This window comes from Chiloscyllium punctatum, chromosome 11 (genome assembly GCF_047496795.1).
Source record: "Chiloscyllium punctatum isolate Juve2018m chromosome 11, sChiPun1.3, whole genome shotgun sequence".
NCBI lineage: Eukaryota > Metazoa > Chordata > Chondrichthyes > Orectolobiformes > Hemiscylliidae > Chiloscyllium > Chiloscyllium punctatum.
Genome location: NC_092749.1, coordinates 104,570,239 through 104,597,900, shown reverse-complemented (window position 1 = coordinate 104,597,900; position 27,662 = coordinate 104,570,239). Strand labels below are relative to the sequence as shown.

The 27,662-nt window shown below is 40.0% G+C and overlaps 1 protein-coding gene across 2 annotated transcripts in view; it reads right to left on the bottom strand.

The window, feature by feature from the left end:
- Positions 1 to 27,375, bottom strand: part of mcm8 (minichromosome maintenance 8 homologous recombination repair factor) — a 37,056-nt gene extending 9,681 nt beyond the window's left edge. The window contains exons 1-14 of one of the 2 annotated variants that reach the window (XM_072581452.1): positions 27,000 to 27,375; positions 20,872 to 20,964; positions 17,124 to 17,206; positions 16,265 to 16,414; positions 15,890 to 15,987; positions 13,690 to 13,888; positions 13,516 to 13,601; positions 8,492 to 8,643; positions 7,525 to 7,723; positions 7,414 to 7,444; positions 7,135 to 7,279; positions 5,546 to 5,683; positions 2,866 to 3,061; positions 2,144 to 2,363 (exon numbers count right to left, since the gene is read on the bottom strand). In XM_072581452.1, the coding sequence (XP_072437553.1) occupies positions 2,144 to 2,363; positions 2,866 to 3,061; positions 5,546 to 5,683; positions 7,135 to 7,279; positions 7,414 to 7,444; positions 7,525 to 7,723; positions 8,492 to 8,643; positions 13,516 to 13,601; positions 13,690 to 13,888; positions 15,890 to 15,987; positions 16,265 to 16,414; positions 17,124 to 17,206; positions 20,872 to 20,964; positions 27,000 to 27,123 (1,914 nt within the window). In that variant the 5' untranslated portion in view covers positions 27,124 to 27,375. Of the gene's footprint in view, positions 1 to 2,143; positions 2,364 to 2,865; positions 3,062 to 5,545; positions 5,684 to 7,134; positions 7,280 to 7,413; positions 7,445 to 7,524; positions 7,724 to 8,491; positions 8,644 to 13,515; positions 13,602 to 13,689; positions 13,889 to 15,889; positions 15,988 to 16,264; positions 16,415 to 17,123; positions 17,207 to 20,871; positions 20,965 to 21,624; positions 21,689 to 26,999 lie in introns of those variants that run through there. The other variant, XM_072581453.1, reaches the window with a different exon arrangement.
- Positions 27,376 to 27,662: the final 287 nt, after the last annotated feature.

Sequence of the window (27,662 nt, the reverse complement as noted above, 5' to 3'; positions counted from 1 at the left end):
AAGTACTGATTGATTGGCATGTGGACTGTGATTGGTAGAAGTTGCCATGGAGATTGTACCAGTCACCTTTAAAATTTTCCCTGATCAGTGCAAGAGGAAAATCTTTGATAAGATGTGTTTTTTTCCAGTCATGGTCAAGTTACGTACTACAAACAACTATTCCTCAATTCTAAGTTTTGTATTTTTTAACATATTCAATACATTTTTTGTTCAGCTTTTCTACGTTAGATCATTTTTGCTCAGTGGATATTCAGCTCCGAATTAAAGACATTTGCCCTCACAAGCAAATGAGCAGATAATTTTAAAAACCATGGAAGCACTGCATTGACAGAGACTTTGTAATTTGAGTTTACATAAAATTAACATCTCATCTCTCACCTTTAATACAATAATAGAGATATGATCTACCTCATTGAATTATTCAGAGTTCTAGAGTTTTATAATCAGGTCCAAACAGTTGGCACATGCAACGAGCCACAATTGTGTGAAGTAGATGTCACTGGCATATATTTTGAACAGAGCCAGTCAGAGGGCCAATTCCTGTAGGAGTCTGGAGTTGGCTATGCGTAACTCCAAGGTGCAAACTGAACTGTTGACTGCTAATCAATGAATAAGATAGTTGTAAGCTTTCACAAAACAGATTAATTTATATAGAGTTTCAGCAGAGTGCTTGCATGTTATACAGTGTCAAAAGCACAGGATTAGTCAACAAAAGTGTTTCCTATCTTCAGGTTTTTCAGTGTCAGGACCTGCATGGTGCAATTTTAGAGTATGCAGATTGCAGAAATCTTTTTATTAGGGGAGCATTGCTCTGTCCAAAGTGCTCTGTTTATCAAATAGTATTCCAGCAACATGTATGCTATTGAGTGATGGGGCATTAGCTGTGAGAAAAGTCGAGGAGGTTCCCTTATGGGACAACAGATACCATTTTGGATTGGTGTCTGAGCTGATGTGCTATTTCAGTAGTTTCTTCCTTCCCTGTTATCCGTTGCTCTTCAGGAATTTCTCTGGTGTATAACTACTTGAGAAGACTGACCACTCTAGGGAAGTCAAGAGATTACATCAGGTCTATTTTTACTGCTGATTGCTCTTGCCGACCAATGGCCACCTTTGTGTTTATGAGCAGTTCTGAAGCACTGGCAGCAGCACTGATATTAGGTCTTTGGTGTGTTTGTTGCTTGGTTACTTGCAAGCGACCCAAGAGTTTTCATACTTCTCAGCTTAAGTACAGGGAGTCAATCCCCTATGCTGCTTCCTGCCATCCAGGAGGCATCCTTCATTAAGGGACTCAAGAATTCAATTGCTGGTACCACATCAGGGTCTTTCTGCATTCCTCAGGAGAAATTCACATTCTGGAATCCAAAAGGAACCTTCGGGATAAAATTTGGTGACTGCCAATTTGAGAAGTTGGGCAAAACGGTTGTCACTCTCAGAGTGAGGTGGATCGTTAGTGACAATTCTGAGTATCTATTACAAGCAAGATAGTTGCTGCTGTGCAGACCCCAGCATCGTTTGGCCTTGCATTTAAGATTAATCCATGTCAGGGTTGGGAGTTTTTAGGTGAGGGAAAAGATGAGCTGCATTTGTCAGGGGCCTATCAATACATCTCTGCCATGAAACAAAGTATAAGTGAGTAGTCTTTTATTCACACAGTAGAATTGAATTTGGCAAGCTGTTTGCACAACTTTTCGATCATATAGAGGTCCAATCCGACAATTGTTCTCCTGCAATGTTGCTGTTGAGCTCTCTCGATATTTGATAGCAGCTGTTGAATTTGCCAATGAGGATGGTTTGAAGTGTTGCAGGCTATTTTACAATGCTGCCATTGGTGCATTGGTGAAGCACAGACATCAGAAGAGTTTAAGTGTAACCTTTTCTTTCTCCTCCCCCTTGTAAATGTTGATGTTTTCACTGTATTTGTTGAGAGGAATTTTGGGATTTAGGAATTCTTTGGCACAACCAAATGGTGAATCCGTATCACTCATTTGGACAATTGGACAGTCAGAGATTAATACTTTAAGCTTAGCCACTGTCAAGATGCTCTCTTTGTTATAACTATTGTATATTATGAAATACACTAATAATATAATCAAACATACCATTTCTTGTCTCACTATGTCACCATTACTGAACATTACTGTACCTTCAATCTTTCTGATAATGGTTTATCTGAGGCAATTTCAAGGATTGATGTATTAGCGTCTTGTGTGCTTTGACGTAAAGCTGTGGCACTGCTCAAGGTTGCTTTCTTCCCAGCATGCAAAGCCATGACATGCTCTGAAAGAAGGTTGTCATGATCTTCATTTGGAGTATCAAGCAGAATAAATACCAAATCAAATCTTGAAAGTAAGGCACTTCCCATTCTGAAACAGCAAATATAATGAATGCTACCTCAGACATTAATATTTATTGTTACTAAAGGTATTTTTGCATTCATTATACAATCTATAACTCAGACTGATCAGCAACACATTGCTGACTACATCTGAGAAAGACCATTTCCAATAGGTAAATTTGCAAGCAAATATAATGCAGCACTTCAGAGAGATTTGACAATTTTATATTGAACTAATAGTTTAATAGCTTTTATTCTTAATTTTTAGGATTTACATCAAGTAACTCACATTTACTAGTTTTAACATTCCCTTTCCTTCAAACGCCAGGTGATGTGTTCCTCTAACAGTACAGCTGATATAACACAGAGACTGCAGGTCAAATTGTCGAAACAAATACACATTCTGCTTTTAAATAATGCCAAGCTTTGAGAGTAAATTAACACTAAACCATAAATTTTGGAGTTTTAACATTATTTTCTGCATTGACTTTTCAGGTAATCATAATGTTAATTATAGAATCACAACTTACTTCAAATTCTCAGAAACTGTTTTAGCTTTACTATAATGGCCCCCGACTGGATTAGCAGCTGCAAGAATTGAAGTTCTAGCTGGCAGGTTGCAAACAATTCCAGCTTTAGCTAGACTGATACTCTGTTGTTCCATGGCTTCCAGTAAGGCTTGGTGCTGGTTACCCATTTTATCAAATTCATCAATGCAGCAAATGCCTGAAACCGATCAGAGAATTAAAAAGTATTGTTTCACAATTATAACAGAAATGTCAATTCTACCAAAACAAATCAGTAATTTCAGCAGTTTCTGAATAAACCACAACTGCAAAATAATACTGATGCCATTGCTTTGGAATATGCTGAAAAAAGCACTTATTCTAATTACAATTTGGGTAATAATCAAACCCAACCTGATTACCAAGCTCAGTCATAAGCCTGATTAAAAAGCAACCAACTTCTCAGGTTCAGAAGAGATAAGTTTTCACGCCTATACATATACGATGAGCAGAGATAGAATCTTCCAGCACCAAAGAAGCCATTCAGTCTTTAGCACCTGTGCTAAAAAGTTTTTCAATTTGAAATTTCCACATCCAGATATTTCTAGACAAGGATGCAAATTAGTTATCTTCATGTCCAATTTCCTTTTCAAATCTCCTATAGAATTTGATTCTACGTATTCAGGGTTTGAACAGCCACAATTCACATCACAACTTCAATGTTAGTATAACATCTCAAGATGCTTCACAGGAGCAAGATTTAGTCTTTTAATGGTGGTGGATGACTAAAAGATGATGCCCGAAACATCAACTCTCCTGCTCCTCAGATGCTGCCTGAGCTGCTTTGCTTTTCCCGTGTCACATTTCTTGACTCTAACTCTCCAGCATCTTCAGTCCTCATTTTCTAGCAGATGACCAAAAGCCTACGTGAAGTTAAAGGTTTTAAAGAGCATCTTAAAATAAGAAAGGGAGGCAAGAAGTACCCTGAGGGGCAAAAAGTGACCTCCAAAGCCTGAGACTTTGACACCAGATGGTACAGCCAGCAATGGAACAGAACTAAAATCAAGGATGCTTCAAGGCCAGAATTAGCAAAGCTATTATGAAAGAAAATTGTCCTTATTTCTTTTCTCTTTGCTAGTTATTCTAAATTACTGCCCTTTAGTTACCAGCTCACTGGTCAGTGGAAGCAATGTGGTAAAAACAATGACTGCAGATGCTGGAAACCAGATTCTGGATTAGTGGTGTTGGAAGAGCACAGCAGTTCAGGCAGCATCCAAGTAGCTTCGAAATCGACGTTTCGGGCAAAAGCCGCAATGTCTCTGTACACTTCTGTCAAAATTCCTCAGAATTGTGCATGCCTCCAAGTAGACCTCCCCTACTCTAAGGACAGCAGACTGAACTCGTGATCTCAAAAAAAAACCTTCGCTTGACTTTCTCAATTCTGTATTTAATGCTGTTCCTGAACCACTTTTGAGTCACTGATCTATACAGCACGGAAACAGACTTTTCGGTCCAACTTGGCCATGCCGACCAAGTTTCCCCAAACTAAATTCATCCTGTTTGCCTGCACATGTCCCATATTCCTCTAAACTTCATTAACTTGTCTCAACAGCTTCATGAATTTGCAAACACATACCACCAGGACTCATTGTTCTTGTACCCCTTTCAATACAATCCTATTTAGATTACAATGCCTCTCCACATTGTTCTTCCTAAAGTCTGCATTTAACCACATTAACTTGTATCTAGAATATGACTGCCTATTATACGAGTTTATTCCTTTCTGAACTTGCTAATGTCCTACTTGTTACTTACTGCTGTGTCAAATTTTGTTTCATCCACAAGCTTCAAGAACGTATACTGCCAGGTCAAGGTAATTTATTTACAAGAAGAGGAGCAATGGACCAATGCAATGCATACATGTCTCCAGTCCACAATCTCCTGTCTATCATCACACTGCTTCCTATCCCTTGGCCAATTATACTGAAAATTCAGTTTGATATCATATGGCAAGAACAGAAAATACTTTGTTCAATGCATACTCCACAATATAGAGGATTCACTTGATCACAAATTGCAAGTAATTAAATAGCTACAAAAACGTATTATAGATTTACCTTGGATTTAAAATCAAAGTCAAAGAATAAGAATGAATGCAATGACAGTACATAGCTTGGTGGTGTTAGGTCTCAGAATCCAACACCAGTGGCTGATTTGAGCAGTTCAATTATGAGAACCTACAATAAATGTAAGCAAGGCTGACTTTGAACCATTTAAAATCAAAAGTGCCATAAATTCAAATTAATACCCAATACTTCAACGCACACTTAAAATCTTTCACTGCAAATACAAATACATTTGCTGTAGCGATATACATACCAGTGCTGCAATTTTCTCAGAATGTAAATAGTACCCACTTTCCCTTGGTGACAAACCAACTATGATCAAGAATGCGACATGTTTTGCTACTGAGCCTGCACCTTCATCCTCTACTCCATGCACATTGCATCAATACCTTTCAATAATTGCCACATAATAAACATACTCTTGCACAGACCAATTGATGAGAGTGAATAAATTTGACAATTAATTTAAAAAGTACCTCTAGCCACGTACCAAAATTAGATATTTTCTAGGTTCTGTACTTTGCGGTTGGATACTGCAAAATAGCTATTGCCATCCCAATATATTCAGTGCTAATTACCTTGATCGCCAAGTACAAGAGCCCCTGCTTCCAGTGCAAAATCTCCTGATCCACTGTCCTTTGATAAAGTTACAGTAAGTCCCGAACTGGTGGTGGTGTTACCACAGACATAAACTCCCCGTGGAGCAACATTACACACTGCCTAAAAACAAAATTGCAAATGGATACTTAAGCGTAAAAGATTTTTTGTTGGAAAGTACAGTACCTCTGAGCACTAATTATAATTTTTAAAATGTTATAGCATGTTATCTCTGAACTAACATGCTAAATTAATGGACAACACAACAATTCCAATACAATCACCAGCAATAATTACTTCAAAGAGAAGTTTATCCAACAGGAAATATCTGTCGAAAAACGGAACAATTCATGAAATGAGTAAAAGGAATTATGTGTAATATACATTTATATATTCCTGTTACCAACAAATCCCATCAGTTTATATTGGGGATAATCCACAAAATTGGTAAATAATTTCTTTTGTATTCTCTCTTAGGACATGGAAGTGGCTGGCCAGCATTTATTACCCATACCGAGTTGTTCTTGAGGTGGTGGTGGTGAGCTGCCTTCTTGAGCCACTACAGCTCATGTGCTGTAGGTCGAACCACAATGCTATTAGGGAGGGAATTACAGGACTTTTGACCCAGCGACAATGAAGGAAAGCAGTGGGTTGGAGGGAAACTTGCAGTTGGTGATGTTCCTATATACATCTGCTGCCCTTGCCCTTCTAGATGAAGTGGTCAAGGGTTAGGAAGGTGCTGTCTAAACATCTTGAGTGAATTTCTGTATTCATCTTTTAGATCATACACACTGCTACTACTGAGCATCTGTGGTGGAGGGTGTGAATGCTTGTAGATGTGATGCCAATCAAAAAATCCATTTATATTCTTTGTTGAAAATATAATTGTCTTTCACCCCTTAGGATAAAATATTTTTTAATCCACGACATATTACTCCCAAATTATGAGCATTTAACCAACTCAAATGTAATATCTTCCTTTATTTCTTTTCGAGTGGTGAAAGTAATTCATATAAAGCATCAAACGGCAGGAATTATTTTATTTTACAGGAAAGTTCAATAACTCAGGGATATAACAAACGAAAAAACACTGAGTAAGGATGTGTTCTTTATGCCTCACAGCTTTCGTTTGCCCACCACACCTAATATCAGGATCAGCTTCAGCTGGAAATTGCTTCGCTTGGAAAATGAAATGTTGCACTGTTGAACTGGACTAAGCTGATGAGTAGAAAGCACCAAGATTTCCCTCATTTGCCAGAATAAGCAGTGTGAGGCACAGAAGGATCAAGATATTACAATGGGGCACAGGAGGAGACTGGACGAAATCTGCTTCAGATACTGTCTGCTGTAGATACCAATCTATTTGAATGGTCAGTCAGATGTCTCCCTTGCTCTAATTATTTGGCTACTTGGACAAAATATTAGAGGCCACTCTTCAACTGTTCCTCATTAACATCCCATATCTTAAGAGGATAAAGCATTTTCTAAACTAAAATAATTATTTATCGGGATTTTTAAAAGCTTTACATCGTCCCTTTAGAAGGAAACATTTCCTTCATGATAACTTTACTTGCCCGTAACATTTGACTCTTTCCAAGTCCAGGATCACCAACTATGAGCACATGAGGATCACCTCTGATTGGAATCCGATTTTTATCATCCACATATTTTTGACAGCCTCCAAAAAGTGCCAATGCCAATCCTGCTTTGACGAGCTACAAAGAAAACAATCCTTTGTTGGAAAGTTTAATTTGACAGACAAAGTAAGCAAATTGTTTGAGCACAAAAGAAAAATCATTATTCACTTACAGACTAAAAAGTGTCTTTCTTATTGTATCATGACACTCACCTCATGACCATATATAGCAGGACACAAGGAGCTGCAAAACAAATGAAGTTCTGTAGTTGTATTTCGGAATGATACCAAACATCAAAATTGAATAATCTAGAAACAACATACTTAACAAATAACTTGAAAAGGTTCTCTTCAGCTTGAATTTCTTGAATTGCGTAAAGCTCTTTAAGTGTAAATTCCATTGAGGCTGTTTCACCAGGTACCTCTTCAGAACTCACAATTCTCCGTCCTTTACTGTTACTGATAGAGTTGGCCTCAATGTACAAAAAAAACATGCACTTGTCATCTTTGTTTCTAGTCTTCCCTAAAAAGTCAAGTAGAGCAGAATACTGAATGTATAGAATATAGAAATTCAATACAGCCAAAATGCAGAGAATTACTGAATTCTGAGGGCTTTAATCAGTCAGTGAAAATTTGATATGATCCATTTTCTGATACATAACTGACAGATGTTGCTAATGGATACCTAATTCAAAACTGTCAATAGTTATTGGGTCTTACACATCATTTTAATCAACTGTTCAGACACGCAATTAATAACTAACCTCTGGAGCAAGTGGGTCTTGGACCCAAGCCTTCTGACCCTGAGGCAGGGTCACTCCCACTGCAGCTCAATCTTGAGCATCATTTTCATAACTATAGGAAACTATCAGCACCTACTGTGCCTCCAGGTCACATGCCTCAAATTGCTAGCTCTGGGTAACCAGCATTGTTACTCCAGGACACACAAGTAATCACCATCATTAGAAGAATGCCAGGTAAAGCTTAAACTGGCAGTTCTTACAAAAACAGAAATTAGTTCTGAAAAATAACAAATCCCGAATTTTGATAGATTGAAAAGATTTTCATGGATGAGAACATTTACTCCACAATGTATTAATTTAAATTCCTTTAAACTATTTCCATAAGTCTATTCTATGGATATCCAAGATGAAATAAGAGATCAAGATCATATAACACAAGGCAAGGGGATGGTGGACAAACGTAGAGTGGTCAGGCATTTGATGGTTAATGGCAATATCTAGGACAGCAAACAAAACAGGTTTGTAATTCAGGCCAACTTTGGTCATACCTTCACTGCTGTTTGCCACTTTTACAATCCCTACGACAGTTACCATATCACCTGGAACACAACTGTCTACCAAGTCCTGGATAAGCTCACATTCTATAGTGCGAGGGATTCTTCCAGCTTCTCTCTTGTCATCTGATGCAAGCTCCTGCAATCTGGGAAAAAAAAGTATACATACTACTTTACCCAAGCAGAGGAATAACTATTTCAACGTTAAAACAATTAGCTATTTATGCACAGAAGTAAATTTGAACTTTATTCAAAACAAATATATTCATGGGCACCCATCAGTTCTACAGCACCTCTGCTACAAACTACAATGCTCCAGACATAGGTACCAACACTGATTTTTTACATCACTGAAACAATCATTAAGTAGGAAGATGAATATTTGAACCTACATGTGCCATTAAACTACCGTTTATTCGAAATGGCTCATGGCCACAACATACTTAATGTCTTGCTGGTGATATGAGCACACCATTACATGACATGGTCAACTAAAAAAAGCAATACTCAATACCACCAGCACCCCATTCTCCAAAGCAAACGCTGTCTTCTAAAATACTCATATCTGAAGCGAATTTTGCATTCTACCTCTTTCTTGCTCTGAAACAATCAATCCTTCCCCCAACAGTGAGGTCACGTCACACCCTCACCTCCACCCCCAAGGAATGAACAAACTCTCCTCGTCTTAGTTTAATTATCTCTACAAACTAACACTTACTGATCTGAAAAGTGCATTTGATCTGGACTGGGAAATGTGCTGAAGGATGCAAGCATCACTCACAGCACCAGCAGCTGTTATCCTTCCCAACTGAAGATAGTGGTGAGACGTTTTTAAACCTCTACAGTCCACTTGGTGTAAGTATTCCAACAGTGCTGTTCAGAAGAGGGTTCTACGTTTTTGACTCAGCAACAGTGAAGGAATAGAGATAAAGTTCCAAGTCAAGATGTTGTATGATTTGGGGGGGGGGGGGGGGGGAGCGGTCTTTCAGACAGTGGTATTTCCACAAGCCTAGGCCCTTGTCTTTCTAGATGAAGGATGTCACAGGTTTAGAAGTTGTTGCAATGGAACAATGGACTGACAGAAGAGACACAACAAACTGTGAGACAAAGTATTGTACCGCTGATAACAAGAAAAAAACAAACACCAAGGAGAGGGAAGCACTAAAATCACTAAGAAACGATAAGAACATAATTATACTACCAGCAGACAAAGGCAGAATGACGGTCATCCTGGACAAAGCAGAGTACATACAAAAAGCACAACAACTATTTGCAGATACCAACACCTACCAAAAGAGGGAGTTTGACCCCACCCCACAGCTCACCAATAGGATAAACAACATACTGAGGAATCTACAAAAAAACGGACAGATAACCAGGTCTGACCTACAAAGAATGAAACCTGAAAGCAACAACACCCCCAGATTCTATGGACTACCCAAAGTGCACAAACCAGACATCCCACTCAGACCCATAGTATCACTACCAGGGACACCATCACACAAACTGGCCAAAGAACTACAGCAGAAACAGAAACACCTGATCAGCAGATCCAGACAATCTATGCAATCGACACAGGAATTCTTGGACATCATCAGAAATATACACATAGACAAGGAAGAAACTATGGTCTCATTCGATGTAACGGCACTGTTCACCTCCATCGACAAAACCCTAGCCAAAGAAACAATAGCCAACTTGCTGGACAGACATAACAGACAACAGGACGTTGAACCTATCAACAAAGACGGCAAACTTAAACTACTGGACTTGTGCCTCACAACACACTTCACATTCAATAACCAAATATACGAACAAATCAACGGAACACCCATGGGCTCACCGATCTCTGGACTCATAGCAGAAGCAGTAATGCAAAGGTTAGAACAAACAGTCTTACCACAACTTCAACCCGAACTCTGGGTCAGATACGTGGATGACACCTTTGTAATAATTAAAAACACAGAAATAGAGAACACACACCAGATCATCAACACCACACTCTCAGGAATCCGATTCACTAGAAAGGAAGAAAAGGACAACCAACTCCCATTCCTAGACGTGATGGTACAGAGAACACCGAACGGAGAATTCACCACAAAGGTTTACAGGAAAGCCACACACACAGACCAAGTCCTAAACTATGAAAGCAACCACCCCAACACACACAAACGAAGTTGCATCAGGACACTATTCAAAAGGGCCACAACACACTGCAGCACACCAGAACTACAAAAAGAGGAAGAGGAACACCTATACAAAGTATTCGCCAAAAACGGATACCCTCGCAAATTCATCAACAGATGCCTAAGGGAGAGACAACGGAACGAGGACATGCCGCAACCCAAAGGACTAGCCACACTACCATATATCAGGAGCATTTCTGAACTGACAGCCAGACTACTGCGACCACTAGGATTCGTTACAGCACACAAACCAACAGCCACGCTCAGACAACAACTCACCAGAACAAAGGACCCGATACCCAACATGAGCAAAACTAATGTAGTGTACAAAATCCCATGCAAGGACTGCACAAAACACTACATCGGACAAACAGGAAGACAGCTAACGATCCGTATACACGAACACCAATTAGCCACGAAATGACACGACCAGCTATCCTTAGTAGCCACACACACAGACGACAAGCAACATGAATTCGACTGGGACAACACTACCATTATAGGGCAAGCCAAACAGAGAACAGCCAGGGAATTCCTAGAGGCATGGCACTCATCCACAGACTCTATCAACAAACACATCGACCTGGACCCAATATACCGGCCACTACAGCGGACAGCTCGAACTGACAACCGGAAGCGGCAGAGACAGGCCGCTATAAATGCCGGAGGAAACAGCACAGAAGCGCTTCACAGGAGGCTCCCAAGCACTGAGGATGTCACCTAGACAGGGGACAAAACGTTTGCAAGACAAATTCCCAGCTCAGCGAACAGAACCACAACAACGAGCACCCGAGCTACAAATCTTCTACCAAACTTTAAAGTTGTTGCAGTGCATCTTGTGGATGGTACACATTTCAGATGTTGTGTGCAGAGGCAGAGAAAGTTCACAGTATTGGATGGAGTGCCAATCAAGTAGTTTGCTTTGCCCTAGATGATGGAGAATCGACGTTTCGGGCATAAGCCCTTCTTCAGGAATGAGGAGGATGTGCCAAGCAGGCTAAGATAAAAGGTAGGGAGGAGGGACTTGAGGGAGGGGCATTGGGAATGCGATAGGTGGAAGGAGGTTAAGGTGAGGGTGATAGGCCGGAGAGGGGGTGGGGGCGGAGAGTTTGGGAAGAAGATTGCAGGTCAAGAAGGCGGTGCTGAGTCTGAGGGCTGGGACTGAGAAAAGGTGGGGGGAGGGGAAATGAGGAAGCTGGAGAAATCCGCATTCATCCCCTGTGGCTGGAGGGTTCTGAGGCGGAAGATGAGGTGCTCTTCCTCCAGGCGTCGTGTTGCCATGGTCTGGCGATGGAGGAGGCCAAGGACCTGCATGTCCTTGGCGGAGTGGGAGGGGGAGTTAAAGTGTTCAGCCACGGGGCGGTTGGGTTGGTTGGTGCGGGTGTCCCAGAGGTGTTCTCTGAAATGTTCCGCAAGTAGGCGGCCTGTCTCCCCAATGTAGAGGAGGCCACATCTCGTGCAGCGGATGCAGTAAATGATGTGTGTGGTTAAATTCTCTCTTATTGAAGATAGTCATAACTTGGGAAATGGGTGATATGAATATTACTTGCCACTTAGCAGTCCAAGATTGAATGTAGTCCTGGTCTTGCTACATATAGACATGGAGGAGAAAGTGAAGACTGCAGATGCTGGAGATTAGAGTCGAGAGTGTGGTGCTGGAAAAGCACAGTTGGTCAGGCAGCATCCAAGAAGCAGGAGAATCAACGTTTTGGGCATAAGCCCTTCATCAGGAATCAGCCCAACCAGCTGTGCTTTTCCAGTACAACACTCTTGACTCTATATATGGACATGGACTGTTTCAGTAGCTAAGGTGTCACAAATGATACTAGACAGTAGTACAGATACTCTACTACGCATCAGCAAACATCCTCACATCTAACCTTATGATGGAAGCAAAGTCATTGATGATGCACCTGAACATGGTCAGGCCTTAGACACTGCCCTGAGGAACACCTAGAATGATGATTTGGGGCTAAGATGATTGACCTCCAATAACAAGCTCTTTGCTGAACCAGATATGACTCTAATCAGTGAAAGATTTTTCCCTGCCTCCTACTGATTGATGGTGTTATGTTCAGGTTCATTGATGCCATACTCAGTCAGGTACATCTTGATGCCAAGTGCAGTTACTCTCACCTCTTGAATTCAGGGCTTTTGTCCATGTTTTGACCAAGGATGTAAATAAGTCAGGAAGTGAGTGGCCCTACCAGAAGTTAAAGTGAGCAGGCTACTTTTGCTGGATGGCACTTCCAAAGTCACCTTCCATTATTCCCCTGAGGTGTAAGGGTGGATTGATAATACAGTAACTGACTGGATTAAATGTGCCCTGCTTTTGTGGACAAGACATAAGAAAGCAACTTTCCGTATTGTCAAGTAGATGCCAGTGATGTAACTGAAAAGGTTTGATTAGGGACACAAGTTCTGAGGCACAAATCTTCAATACCACTATCGGAATGTTGTTGGGGTCCAGAGCCTTTGTTTTATCAATATAATCAGCAGTTTCTTTGTATCACATGGTGTGAATTGAATTGACTGAAGATAGATATCTAATGTACACGACCATGGACGAAGCAGAGATGGATGTTGCATTTCATTTGTGTGTCAAATATTTTATTTCTTCTGGACTATGAACTTGCCTGGCAAACTCTCCATCAGTTAGTAGCAGAGTGTAAGTGTTAAATAAATACTGTTATATACCGTGCTACTGAAAGTGCCAAAGAGAATCACAATTCCAAGGTCAGGAAATTCTGGTCATTCAAATTGAATAATTATTTATTTATACAAACTAAAAAATACAAAAACTAAAGTGTCTTTAATCAAAGATTCACTTACTTGATAGATTGCCAGTCCACAGTAACTGTTAAAGGAGAGCTTCTATTCGGGGTGAATGACCGACTGCGACATTCTGGTGCTAAACACTTTAGAAAGAATTTGAACTTAGTTTCCTCAAATAACTCTGAACACAAGTAATTTTCTTTTCTCAGACATATCAGCACAAAAATATACCTTTGTAGGGAGCGTGAATTTTCCATCAGGAAGAGGGAGGCTCTGAGTATCTCCACATGTATTACAAATGAAGGCCATTCTAGTGCAGAAAGGCTTGACGTTGCTGACACGAACAACTGTCCCACGCAAGGAAACATATTTTCCATAGCAGTTAGCTCTCAAATGTTTCAACGATGTCAAAGGCTCATAGTTAAAAACTCTAAAAATTTACATGCATAACATGGGATTTGAGTATTTATTTTCATCAAGTAAACAAAATTTAAAGAAAAAAATGGATATTATCATACTGATATTAGATCTTGCATGCAGATATTTTATTAACATAACCCTGAGTTTGTGACAAATTGGATGTAAATCAATCACCAAGCTGAAAACAAACAAAAAATAAAAACAAAGTTTTCTGTATTATAAAAATAATGAATCTAAAACACAAATTTGTATCCCACACATTCAAATTTGTGTTGCACCTCAAAATTAATCTGACAAAGGAGTTCAAACATTTGTGTTCTGAATGCCTTGACAAATCACAAAAAAAAACTTACCACTTACTCTGTTATAACTTTAAACCCCTTCCAGAGCCATCAGGCGAAAACCTCATTGACAACTCTGCTGTTTTTTCAAAGACTTCACTGCCCCCAGCTACTTGTCCAGGATCCTGATTTGATCTGGCCGATTGCAACTCCAGACCCACAGCAGTGTGGCTGGAAATGGCCTAGCATACCATTCAGTTCAAGGGCAAATGGGGACTGGCAGTAAATACTGACCTTACCAATGACATCCCACATCCCATGAAAGAATAAATAAATTACAAAGTATTTACAAAATAGAAATAGATTTTCTCCTTCCTATACAGAATGTCATCCTTTAAACATAGAACTAAACTTCAGACTCTAAATCTACACATCACTGAAGCACTTCAGACCAGTAGAGAATTACAACTATAGCTACAATCTTGAGTTAGAGAACAAATGTGATGATTCTAGACTTAGAATCATAGAATCCCCACAGTGCGGAAATAGGCCCTTTGGCCCAACAAATCCACACCGACCCTCCAAAGAGTAACCCACGCAGGCCCATTCCCCTCCCCTGTTATCCTATATTTACCGCTGATAATTATACCTAACCTACACATCCACAAACACTATGGACAATTTGGCATGGCTAATTTACCGAACCTGCACATCTTTGGATTGTGGGAGGAAATCCACACAGACACGGGGAGAAAGTGCAAACTCCACACAGACAGTCACCTGAGGCTGGAATCAAACGTGCATCCCTGGTACTGTGAGGCATCAGTGCTAACTACTGTGCCACCCCGCCACCCCAGGTTCATGGCAAATTCTAGCTTAGTCGGAATTCTTGAAAACGACAAAACTTTTAAAATCTGGAGCACTGCAGGGAGAGTCGCAATAAAAAGACCAAAGAAAGCCATAATTTCTTAGAATCTACTGACACTTCCATCACTTGTGCATACGACAAAGCAAACTGCACAAGACCCAACAAAACATTTCCAGAACAAAAATGTTTTTAATGCACAATAACATGGTGGAATGGATAAAGCACGGTCAATGTCTGAAATCCAGCACCAACAAGAGGAAAACGGTGATTGATTTCAGATTTTCCCAGATTTTAGATTACCCAACGAAAATAAACATTGTGCAAGTTCACAATGTAGGCCTGAATTTAAATTATGCATTGTCAGTGAAAGGTCACATCAATCAGTCCATAAAAGGTTAGATATAAAATGCACAGTCCAGGTAAGATGCTGAATACCAGTACTTAAGGTGCAAGTTATTTGTTAAGATGACATACTATTTGGTTTAAAGATCATGAAAAGTAGCGTTACATTGATTCCCATCCCCAGCCACACTCCTGAACCGCTGTAGTCCATCTTGTGAAGACTCTTGGTGTATTGTTACAGTACATCTTATTGAGTGTACACTCTGTTCCCACTGTCCAAAAATAGACCAGGTAAATTAAATAAATGTTGTAAATGTCAAGCAACATCCACAAAAACTGTCTGCTTTTAAGACAGCTGGATTTCGGATTGTGTACCTGCATTAATAATTGTTCAGTGTCAAATGAATTTCCGATGCCAGGAAAAATTATCTTAACAGACAAATAGGCACTCAGATGATTCGGAAATTCTGTTTCGGAAAATATTCCCAAATAGCCAAAAAAACGTCTTTTTTAAACTTACCTTGCGTGAATGAAAGGGACATTTATAATTGGAACATCTTCATTCGGTAGTCCTTGCTCCAACTGAGCTGCCTGTTTTTCAAGGTCTCTAGTTATTACCTAAATGTGTGCAATATAATTAATATAAATTAAGCCTAAAGTTCAATTCACTTACAATAAAACTGTGTAATAATACTTTATTTTCAAGATGGTACTTTGCAGTAGTGGAAAGCAGTTCATACTGCTGCAAGATAAATAACAAAGAAAGAAATACAACTTTTTACATTTTTTCCAAGTAAGTGAAGCAATACAAAATGTACAAATGATATTGTAAAAATAAATTTAAGTGTTGTCTGAGATGTATATTTACATAGAAAAGGGTCTTGTAATACTTAACCTGATGAACTGCCAATCCCAAGCAATCCAACAGTTTTTCTGGCATTTCCCTCAATTCAGTGGCTAAATTTGGCATCAGAGCTTTCAACTCTTCATCATTTACAAGCTCCTTAAAGTCAATCAGGATACTTCCTTTTCTTTCTATTTCATCCTTTGGGGAGAAATATTTGACATTTTCAATTTAATTGCACATCCTTTTTTTATTGCTATTTGTGTAACAACTAGCATCAAGATAACTGATTTTCTTTTTCTTAATATGCCTATAGTATCAAAGAGTGCTGCATATCATTGATGAAACTATGCTGACTGTTGCAGCATTGTTATACATTTCAAGATACAAAATAGTGAAGTTAATCTGTTCTTCTACTGCGAAACATTTAAACAGTATGGCAAAAGTCAAGTTGTATTCTTAATTCTACCAAATGCTCACCTTCAATTCATTAATTAAAATTAACACATCGTAGAAAAAACTTAGTTCACAATAAATAATAACACCTTATAAATGTTATTTCCTTAGCACCAGCCTCCACTAGTTAACCAAACTGATTCTCATACAGTCGTAGATTTGAACTGATTAACTTGATAATTTTAGGGCAATGATGGCCCCTGCCCTATGATGCCAGGTATTTACAAGTGCCATGTAAAGTCAGGTAAAGATGGTTCACCTTTCCACTATTGCAGGTGATGGTAATTCAGTATTTGTGGCATTGATGTTACCTGCATTTGTCACTCTTGGCTTGGATGGCTCAAGTTCTGGAGCATACTGTCATTGCCAATGGAATTGACCATCATAATTAAGAAAGGCAATTCACAAACAGTAAATATTGAAATTAGCAAAAATACAGCACCAGGATTCTTACCTTGTCATACAAATCAATATGATTTGTGAAAAATTTTTCAAATGCACTAATCTTCTGTACAAAAGGGGAGCTCCCGACATAGGCTTTAAAAGAAAATGTCAGAGGATCAATTTCTGTTCCAAATCCCTTAATACTTTAACACATAGTTGGTCCAAGCACAAGTAAAACTGCTATGATTACTGAAAGTCGAGCATTTCTGTCTTCAGGAATTCAGTTCATGGAAATGAACCAGTCTGTCTACTATCCAAACCTCGAGATGGGACTCGGAGCTACCTTCTAAAGTATTCTAAACCAGATGTTAGAAATAGCCTAAATCATTCAAAGCTATTCTTTAATTTCCCACAGTGAAGGTGAGAAGATAATGTTACAAGCCTATAAACAAATCAATTCACTTTACAAATATATGGACTATGATCATTATTCTATTTGTAATGCTCTGTTACTTATATGCAATCAGACCAAACTCGACAGCGACAAAGTCACAAATGCATCTGCACTCTCAATATGCGAGAAAGAAACCAATTATCTGACTTTAAAAGTAATTTGCAGGGAGGTTCTAGCCATCAAACAAAATATCTGACTTCAGGTACACCTAGAATATTTGCACCTTAGCTTTTATTACTTCAAATGCTTCATATTCCCAAATAAGAAAGAACTACATACCAACTTTATAAGGAATCACAAAAATTCTTTCACAAACAAAAGTAAGGAATTTTTAATCTGTTTAAGATCACAAGAACATTATGGTTCCATCGGATAACGCTAAGCAGTTAAGTTCTGTATTATTACAAGATTAAATGCTGTTTTCATAAATTTCCACTTGCACAGCATTCCATCATCCCAATTTTCCAAATACAGATTTTAAAATGATGTTATGACCTAAAACCTCCTGTGAGGATACCTTTGAAAGGAGTCCCTCTTTTATTGATATTAGAGATAGCAGTTTTGCAATTGTTACCTATATTGTACAATTAACCTGCACCTGCCCCACTCATTCAGTCATAGTTTTGAAATGATTAGTTGGTAAACGATGGCTTCTGCCCCATGATGCTGGGTAGTTAGAAGTGCCACTTGAAGTCAAGTGAAGGTGGTTCATTTTTCACTTATTGTAGTCATAGCCTAGTATTTGCGTCATTTATACCTGGAAGGCTCATGCTCTGCTCTAAGGCTGCCAAATATATTGTTATTGCTGATGTTGCCAATGAAACTGACCATCATGGAATAACCAGTAAACAGTCCACATTCCCAAACATACAAAAGACGGAAGGTCATTGAAAGAGTTGTCAAAGTTTGCTCACATTATGATACCCTTCCACCCACATCCTGAGATTTCAATGACCTGATTTCTGACAATCACCTTCATTTGCATCAGGAACTTCATTTGCTCAGGCGCTACAGCATTTTATATTAAACCTGAATATGATTTTCAATTTCCCAGAGCTCCTTGATCATCCAAATTTTACTGAAATGTTACACAGGGCAACCCCCCCCATATTCACAGGTCAGATTTGCGCAGTTTCAGTTACTCATGGGTCATCGCAGCCCAAACATATTCGAGGGAATGTTCCAGAACCAGGGATCAGGAGGCTGCCAGGAAAGTACATTTCCCATTTAAATGAATGGGTTCGCACCTATCTACAGTTTCTGGCTTCTGTGGTAAGTCTTGGAACTTATCCCCTGCGGGTACAGTGGGGGCAGGGGGGTGTGGAGGACTACTGTACTTAGCATTAGTGATTGTTCAAATTTCCCAGTGATTTGAATCAAACAAGGTCACATATTTTGTTTGGACAATTTTTCAGAGCAAGTTGCATTAATAGATGGAGATGCTCATTGCCTGGTGATTAGTTCTGTGGAAATATTAACAGTACTTACGCATGTTTTAAACTTGTCCAACATTTGACACGAAACATTAATGGTCATTCTTCAAATAAGAGTGTATGGTATAGGGGGTGACTTAATAGGTTGGAAAGAGGATTGGTTAGCTGGTAGAAAACAAACAGTAGGTATAAATGGGTCATTTTCTGATTGGCAAGATGTAACAAATGTTGTGTCACAAGGATCAGTCAAAGGATTAGCTTTAAACATTTCTGAAAATTATGGGGTTGAAATTGAAGATACAAAAATAGGTCAGAAAATAAGTTAGGGAGACAGCAAAAGGAGGTCACAAAGGGATGGACACAGTTGAAATTAAATAAAGATCTGGTAAATTGAGCATAATGTGGGAGAATATGACATTGTCCATTTGAACAGAAGAATTCAAAAACAATTCTATTATCTAAATGGATGAGAGTCTGCACAACTCTGAGATGCAATGGGATCTGGGTGCACTGATGCATGGATCGTAAAAAGTTTATTGTACAGGTATAGCAAGTAATTAGGAAAGCTAATAGAATGCTATTGTTTATTTGAAGGGAAATTGAAATCAAAACTCATGAGGTTAAATTTGCATTTTACAGGGCATTGGTGAGACCACATCTGGAAGATGGTGTGCAGTATTGATCCCCTTATTTACGGAAGGACATGAGAGTGTTAGAAGTAGTTCAGTAATGTTTACTGGACTAACACCTGATATGCACAGCATGATCACTGAAGCAGGATTAGACAGGCTAGCCTTAAATCCTTGCTGTTTTGAAGAATAGAAGGTGTCTTGACTGAAACATGTCAGATTCTGAAAGATGCGGGAATCATGCCCTGTTGAGGGAGAAAGTAGAACTGGGGTTCACCATTTCAAAATCAGGATTATTCATTTAAATAGTAGATGAGGAGAAACTCTTTCGCGCAGAGGGGTGCGATTCTTTGGAATTGTCTTCCTCAAAATATAGCGCAAGCAGAATCTTTGAATATTTTTATGGGTGAGTTGGACAGTTTCTTGATAAGCAAGCAGTTAAAGATTAACAAGAGAGAGACAAAAATGTGGGGTCGAGGTTACAATTCAATCAGCCGTAACCTCATTTGATGGCTGGGCTGGCTCAAGGAGCCAAGGAGCATATACCTGCTTCTAATTCACGTTATTGTGTTTTTATATTTGATTGCAATGGTCAGTTTTGGATTTCATCTGGGGTCAAATCAACCATGCATGATAAGAACAAGGAACAGGAGTAGGCAATTCAGTCCCTCAAGTCTGCTACGCCATTTAATATGATCAAGGTTGATTTCATCTTGGCCTCAAATCCATTTTCCTGTCTGCTCCCCACAACCCTACAATCCAATACTAACTAAAAATCTATCTCCTCTGTAAATATATCTTATTTACTGGCATCCACCACACACACTGCAGTAGTGAATTCTACAGATTCATAACTCTTTGAAAGAAGGAATTTGTCCTCATTACTATTGCAAATCTGCTACTCAATATCCTAAAACTGTGATCTTGCATTCAAGATTGCTCCGCAGGGGGAAATAGCCCTTCTGACATCTACTTTGTCAATTCCCATTCGCATCTTATTTACTACAATCAGATCCACTCTCATTCTTATAAACCTCAAAGAATCTAAGCCAAAACTCTCAGTCTTGCTTCAGAAGATAAATCCCTCATCTCTGGAATCAAACTACAGAATCTTCTCTGAACTGCCTCTAACACAACTACATACCTCCTCATGTTAGGAGACCATACCTCTCAAAGTCAGTGTAAAGGTCAACCTCCTGATTTTTAGCCTGAAGCGTTTGTTTGGAAAATTCAACTTTTACATAAGCATATACAGTAATTGAAGTTATTTCCAAAACGAGTAGTTTGAAAGGGAAGGCTCACCTTCTGAAAAGTAAAGCTTCCATCCTTTATATGGTATAAACTGATCCAAGGTTCCTTGAATTAGGCGTGGATGAGGTGTTATCTGTTGAAAAGCTAGAACATAACGTGTCAATTAATAGTCAGAATTGCCGAGTAATTCAAATAGCTCATTCACACTTCGCAACCATTTAATCTGCAATTCCTACGGCAAATTACAGCTTTTAAACACTAATAACATCGGTAGCAATTTTAAAATCGACAAGACAGTATGAAACAACAATTCAATTTTACACATACAACTCTATCAGAAGAAAGTTCGGGAATATTTGAAAGCTACAAATGAGCATAAAATTTCTTACACAAAGGTAATTTCTGTCCAAATAACTTTTACCCAATAACAAATGAAAACTTATTTTACCGGTAAGAACAAGTGAATGTGACCCAAGTCAATTAAACCAGTTTGAATCTGGTTTGACATGGATTTTCCTGATCTCAAAGTTTATCCAGACTAAGAGAAGTAAAGTCTTTTTGGGCTTTGACATGCTCTTGAAAAGTCTGTATTGATGTCCAAGTGGGAATGCACAAAACTAATTGCTACTTCTAGCAATCTAATTTAGAAAGGCCACATTGAGAAATAAAAAAAAACCTTCTGAGAGAAGGGCTAAGGCAGTTTGTTGCAGTAGTATCAAGGTAGCAATGGTATTACATGGAACACCAGTGAGACAACACCTACAGTATTACATACAGTTCTGGTACTCGCACCAAACTACATACCTGCCACAGAGGGATGGCAGTGGAGGTCACCAGATTGATTCCTGGGCATGTGCAACAATTCTGTAAGGAGACTGAGCCAATATTCTCTGAGTTTTAGAATTGGAGGTGATGACACAAATGTACATTTTTAAAACAATAGAATGTTGAATATTTGTTTTCTTTGGCTGAATGATCTAAAACCATGGGATACAACCTCAGAATAAAATACAAGCCATTACGGAATGAAATGGGGAATCTCTTTACTCAGTGGGTGATGAACCTTTAGAATTCTCCACCATAAAGTGCTGTGGAAGTTGAATCACGAAATAATGTTGTACATTTCCACACCCATGGCGATTTCTCAAATCCGTATGGGAGAGATGATTCCTCAAATATAATGGTTTTGGTTCAGTTGTCAGAGTTCATGAGTGAATAAACAGTTCAGTGCTAGAATTCAATTTTAAGGTTCTAAACTTGTGTTTCTTTTTACGGGTGAGGGGTAAAGCGCATTGCTTGAAGAAAGCCTTCATTTTAAGTTCAGTTTTGCAGAAATCCTGGTTGAAGCTGGATACGTAAAACAGTTACTATCCCACATCAACATGGATAAATCCCCATGACCTGATCAGGTGTACCCCAGAACTCTGTGGGAAGACAGGGAAGTGATTACACAGTCCCCTGCAGAGATATCTATATCATCAATAGCCACAGGTGAGGTGCTGGAAGACCTGAGGTTGGCTAATATGAAGCCATTATTTTTAAAAATGCTAAGAAAAAGCTAGAGAACTATAGGCCGGTGACCTAGAGATCAGTGATGGACAGGTTGTTGGAGGGGATTCTGAGGGTTAGAATTGACATGTATTTGGAAAGGCAAGGACTGATTAGGAATAGTCAGCATGGCTTTGTGTCTCACTAACTTGAGTTGTTAGAATAAGTAACAACAAAGATTGAAGAAGGCAGAACAGTGGTCATGATTGATATGGACTTCAGTAAGTCATTCAATAAGTAACACATGGTAAACTGGTGAGCAAGGTTAGATCACATGGAATGCAGGGAGAACTTGCCATTTGGATACAGATCTGGCTTGAAGTTGGAAGACAGAGGGTGGTGGCGGAGGGTTGTTTTTCAGATTGGAGGCCTGTAACAAGCAGTGCGCCACCAATCAGTACTGATCCAACTGCTTTTGGTCAAGTGATTTGGATGTGAACATAGGAGGTATGGTTAATAAGTTTACAGATAACACCAAAAGTTGTGGTGCAATGGAAAGCCAAGAAGGCTACCTCAGAGTGTAATGGGATCAGTTGGGCCAATGGGCCGAGGATTGCTAGAAGGAGCTTAATTTAGATAAACGTGATGTGCTGCATTTTGGAAAAGCAAATTACAGCAGGATTTATACATTTAACGGTAAGTGCCTGGCCAGTATTGCTGAACAGAGACCTTGGAGTACAGATTCATACTGAAGTCGCTTGAAAGTCAAGTCGCAGGTAGACAGGATAGTGAAAGCGGTGTTTGGTATGCTTGCTTTTATTGGTCAGTGCATTGAGTATAGAGTTGGGAGGTTATGTTGTAGCTGTACAGGACATTGATTAGGCCACTTTTGGAGTACTGCATTCAATTCTGGTCTCCAGGCTATAGGAAGGATGTTGTGAAACTTGGAACGGTTCAGAAAAAGGTTTGTGCTATAGGGAGAAGCTGAATAGGCTAGGGCTATTTTCCCTGCAGCATCAGAGGCAGAAGGGTGGCCTTACAAAGGTTTACAAAATCATGAGGGGCATGGAGAGGGAAAATAACAAAGTGTTTTCCCCGAAGTGAAAAAGAGTCCAAAACTAGAGGGCACAGGTTTAAGGTGAGAGAGGAAAGATAATAAAAAGGGACCGGAGGGACATTTTCATGCAGGAGGTGGTGCCTGTATGAAATGAGCTACCAGAGGAAATGGTGCAAGCTGGGCCAATTACAACATTTATAAGGCATCTGGATGGGTATACGAACAGGAAGGACTTAAGAGTGATATGGGCCAAATGCTGGCGAATGGGACTAAGTTAATTTAGGATACCTGGCCAGCACAGATGGGTTAGACCAAAGGGTCTGTTTCCATGCTGGATATCTCTACGACTCCATGTTCAAAACAAAGACTGATGTATTTCTAGTCAATAATAACACACATTTAGGCAGATGGTCAGCCACCATCTAGAATAGCAGAGCAGGCTCAAGGAGCTGAATGGCCAACTTCTGCTCCTACATCTCTCAATAATTTTTGAGAACTGGCACTGTACGGTTCAAATGGAACTCACGCCTCCACTCTGAAAAATGTTTCTTGTCTGGATGGGCAGAGGGGAATGAAACAAAAGTCAGTGTAACTTAAAATATAATTGGATCTATATGTTTTCTAATTATCATGAACTTTTCCATGCTTACCTTTTAAGATGAAATACATTTGCCCATAAATGATAAGTAAAAGAAAAGTAAAAGTAATTTTGCTTGATGGACTTAAAGTGCTGTAAGACATAGTGTGGATCAATAGCATGAATAACCACAGAATTGTCAGGATAATTGCAACAAAATAGTGCAGAATTTATCAGAGCTTGGGTCAAAGACACATATGCCAACAGAATCAAACAACACCAGAGGAGGAGATCACTTGTCCTAGATCGACATTTTATTTTAAAAAAAGGTGTAATTAAGCAAGTCACTATTACAATCAAAAACAAGCAACTGCAAAACTTCACCAATTGTCTGTAGAGAATGTAACAACTTATGGTCTCATTTTCTCTCCTTAGGCAATCCCTCAGGGTGAAGGGTGACTTGTTTCCACTCTTGATCTACAGTTTCTGAGATGGCTGAAAAGGCCAATGCATGATCTGTCAAAAGTAGGTCAAGTGGTGCTTGGATGACGGGGAAGATGAGCTGTGCAGAGGTTTGTGTGATTTCTCCAATCTCTTACCTCAAATCTTCCCAAACGCCTTCAAGGTTTTTAGATTAGATTAGATTCGATTACTTACAGTGTGGAAACAGGCCCTTCGGCCCAACAAGTCCACACCGCCCCGACGAAACGCAACCCATCCATACCCCTAACCTAACACTACAGGCAATTTAGCATGGCCAATTCACCTGACCTGCACATCTTTGGACTGTGGGAGGAAACCGGAGCACCCGGAGGAAACCCACACAGACACGGGGAGAACGTGCAAACTCCACACAGTCAGTCGCCTGAGGCGGGAATTGAACCCGGCTCTGCTGGCGCTGTGAGGCAGCAGTGCTAACCACTGTGCCACCATGCCGCCAAGGTTTATATGCCTTCCTGAACACTTCCACAGACTCTCGTTAATCAGCAAAGATGTTTTACTTTCAGTGATGCTTTGAGGACACACACAAAACATTTTTCCTGTCCTGGAGTGGGTTTCTGGCTGTGAGCAATTGCTGAGTGGAAGAACTGCTTCAGGCACCTCCAAGCAGGGCATGTTGGTTTGGGAGAGATTGCTGTTGTTAGATCAACTTTCTTGTCACTGGATTTAGAGCCTTGGGTTAGAGATCCTGGTAAAAACATGAGTTTGCACACTGGAAGCAATGATGAATTGTGTGGTCTATGTCTGTAATCATTGACAAGCAACTCACAAAAATATGGAAAATTATCTACATTTTCCAGGGTCTCATCACTGGTCTTAACAAGGGTGAGTGATAGGATAGTGAGAGTGGTTTGGAAGAAGTCTTTAATTTTCACTTTATAGAACATAGAACAGTACAGCACAGAACTTTGGCTCACGATGTTGTGCCAAGATTTAATCCTAATGTAAGATATAGTAACTTAACCTACACACCCCTCAACTCAGTGCTATCCATGTGCATGTTCAGCAGTCGCTTTATCTGTGATATTTTATTGTTAGTACTTTTTATGAAAAGTCTATATCCTTATTGGTTGCACAAAACAAGTCAACGATTATCTGGAGTTTAGGTTCTGAGCAAACCACACAAACATGCGCACGCACCGACATAGACGCACATATGTCATCTGCCTATTGGAGTGCAATGATTTGGAAGACTTTGTTTTAGATTGAAGGTAGTCTGCCAGAGGAAAAATCATTGCAAGTATCCTCCTCAATTTCCTTTGTCCAGTGGCTGGAGTTCCTTCCAGGGTCTTAGTCATACTTTTGCCCAGAGACACCAGACAAAATGCAAAGAACAGCACCAAATACTATATGTTACCTTGCAGTCTGAAAAATACACTGTTCCTCAATGCAACTTTAGAACTGCACTAAAAGTAATTTTAAAGTGACATGTTGACATCTGCCATTTTACACTATGTTCAGTTGTTCCAATTCAATTTTTGATTTTTTGTTTTACTAGCACTCCTCTTGCATTACTATAAAATCCTGTTATTTAATCATCCCTGCCCTCTATCAGATCACAGCTTTGCCATTTTTTTCCCACTGTAAAGTTTTGCTCTTGCTTAACAGGTGTTATATCTCCAATTATTCCCATGAGGCAAGGTTGAATAGATTGGGATCAGTTCAACTTCAGATAAGGTATTAGGAAGTTTTTACTGGGGACATAGGACAAGGTCTTTGGTCTTTCCAGTTTTTAAGCTGAAGGACATAAGAATTATATCTGATGATTAGCCTGGCAAGACAGTAGAGAGATCAGGAAATGTAGATAAAAAGAAATAAAGAAGCTGGACCCATAGTTTTGGAAGCTATCACCAAAAATGATAACTTGCAGATAATGTAAACATATCAGAAAATGCAATTGTGGAGATGCAATGTTGCACAGTGGTATGAGAGACATAGTGTCAAAACTTGAAATAAAAAGTACTAACATCACAGACAAAGTGAAGACATGAAAAATAAAATAAATTGCTGGCAAAACCCAGGAGGTCTGGCAGCAGCTATGGGGAGAAAGCAGAGTTAACATTGAGTCAGGTGACTGTTCATCAAAAGTGCCCTGAGGCCTCCATAGATATGCAGGCTACATGAATTAGGGATGCGAAATTAAAATTTACAGGCAGAGTAGGAGTGGGTCTGGGTGGGATGCTCTTCAAATGGCTGGTTGGACTTGATGGGCAGAATGGCCTGCTTCTACGCTGTAGCGATTCTACGAAGACATGATGTTAGTCAAGGCCATTAAAACCAGAAGCACAGAAACCTGTTGGGGAAAAAAAAAATCCAACCAGGACGATGTTAGAAAGATAACATTTGGGGGATGCTGGAACTGAAAGATAGGATAGAAACACGATGGTAGCTTGCAAGGTCAATGATTAGACTAGCTCTGGGCATGGAGAGACACCAGGCTGTGGAAGCAGCACCTGAGATAGATCAGCACCCAGAGCAAGTTGAGCCAAAACACCAGTGTTGAACCACTTGAGGAATTGGTACGTTGACTCCCAAGGTAACATTCACTGGACTTACTTCCTGCACCTCTTCTGGACTTGTCCCAGTGTCCTCTCCCTCTCCAGGGTCTGCCCCTCCATCCGCCTGCCGGACCCCCTCTGGGCCCTCTCCAGCTCCGGGCACCTCTCCAGTCGGAGCTCATTGCGGCCGATAGCCCAAGAGGAAAGGGGTGGCGAGGGAAGGCTGTCCCTACTCCCGCAGGTACTACGCTCACGGCTACGGCTCTCCAAATCAAACTACAGGCAGCCCTTCTCCACTCTCCAACCTATTTTGCAGACATCGTGTTTTCAAGGCAGTAACCCATTCGGCCAGTACACAACCGCCAAACCGTTTGAAAGTTCCCAGTTCCCGCGTCCCGGCGGGGAGTAGGGGGGGTACCACTACCGCGCATGCGTGCTGCAACAAGATGCAGCGATCGGAAGTACGCATGGGCGGGGAGATAAACGTTCGTGCATAATAGGGCGTGGACTGCATAGCGCTAACGCATCGAGGCAGGCCCTATAGGGCGTTTGCACGTGAGGGTGGTCGAATCAGTGGTACGTGTTAGGGGCGGAGTCTGCGTGACGCTGACGTGTGAGGTATGGGGTCAAAGGGGAGGGCAGGCATAAAGAGGCGGGGCGTGAGGGGCGGACACGCTTGTGCCGGAAAGCGAGCGTTGATTGTTTTGAATGAATCGGGGCG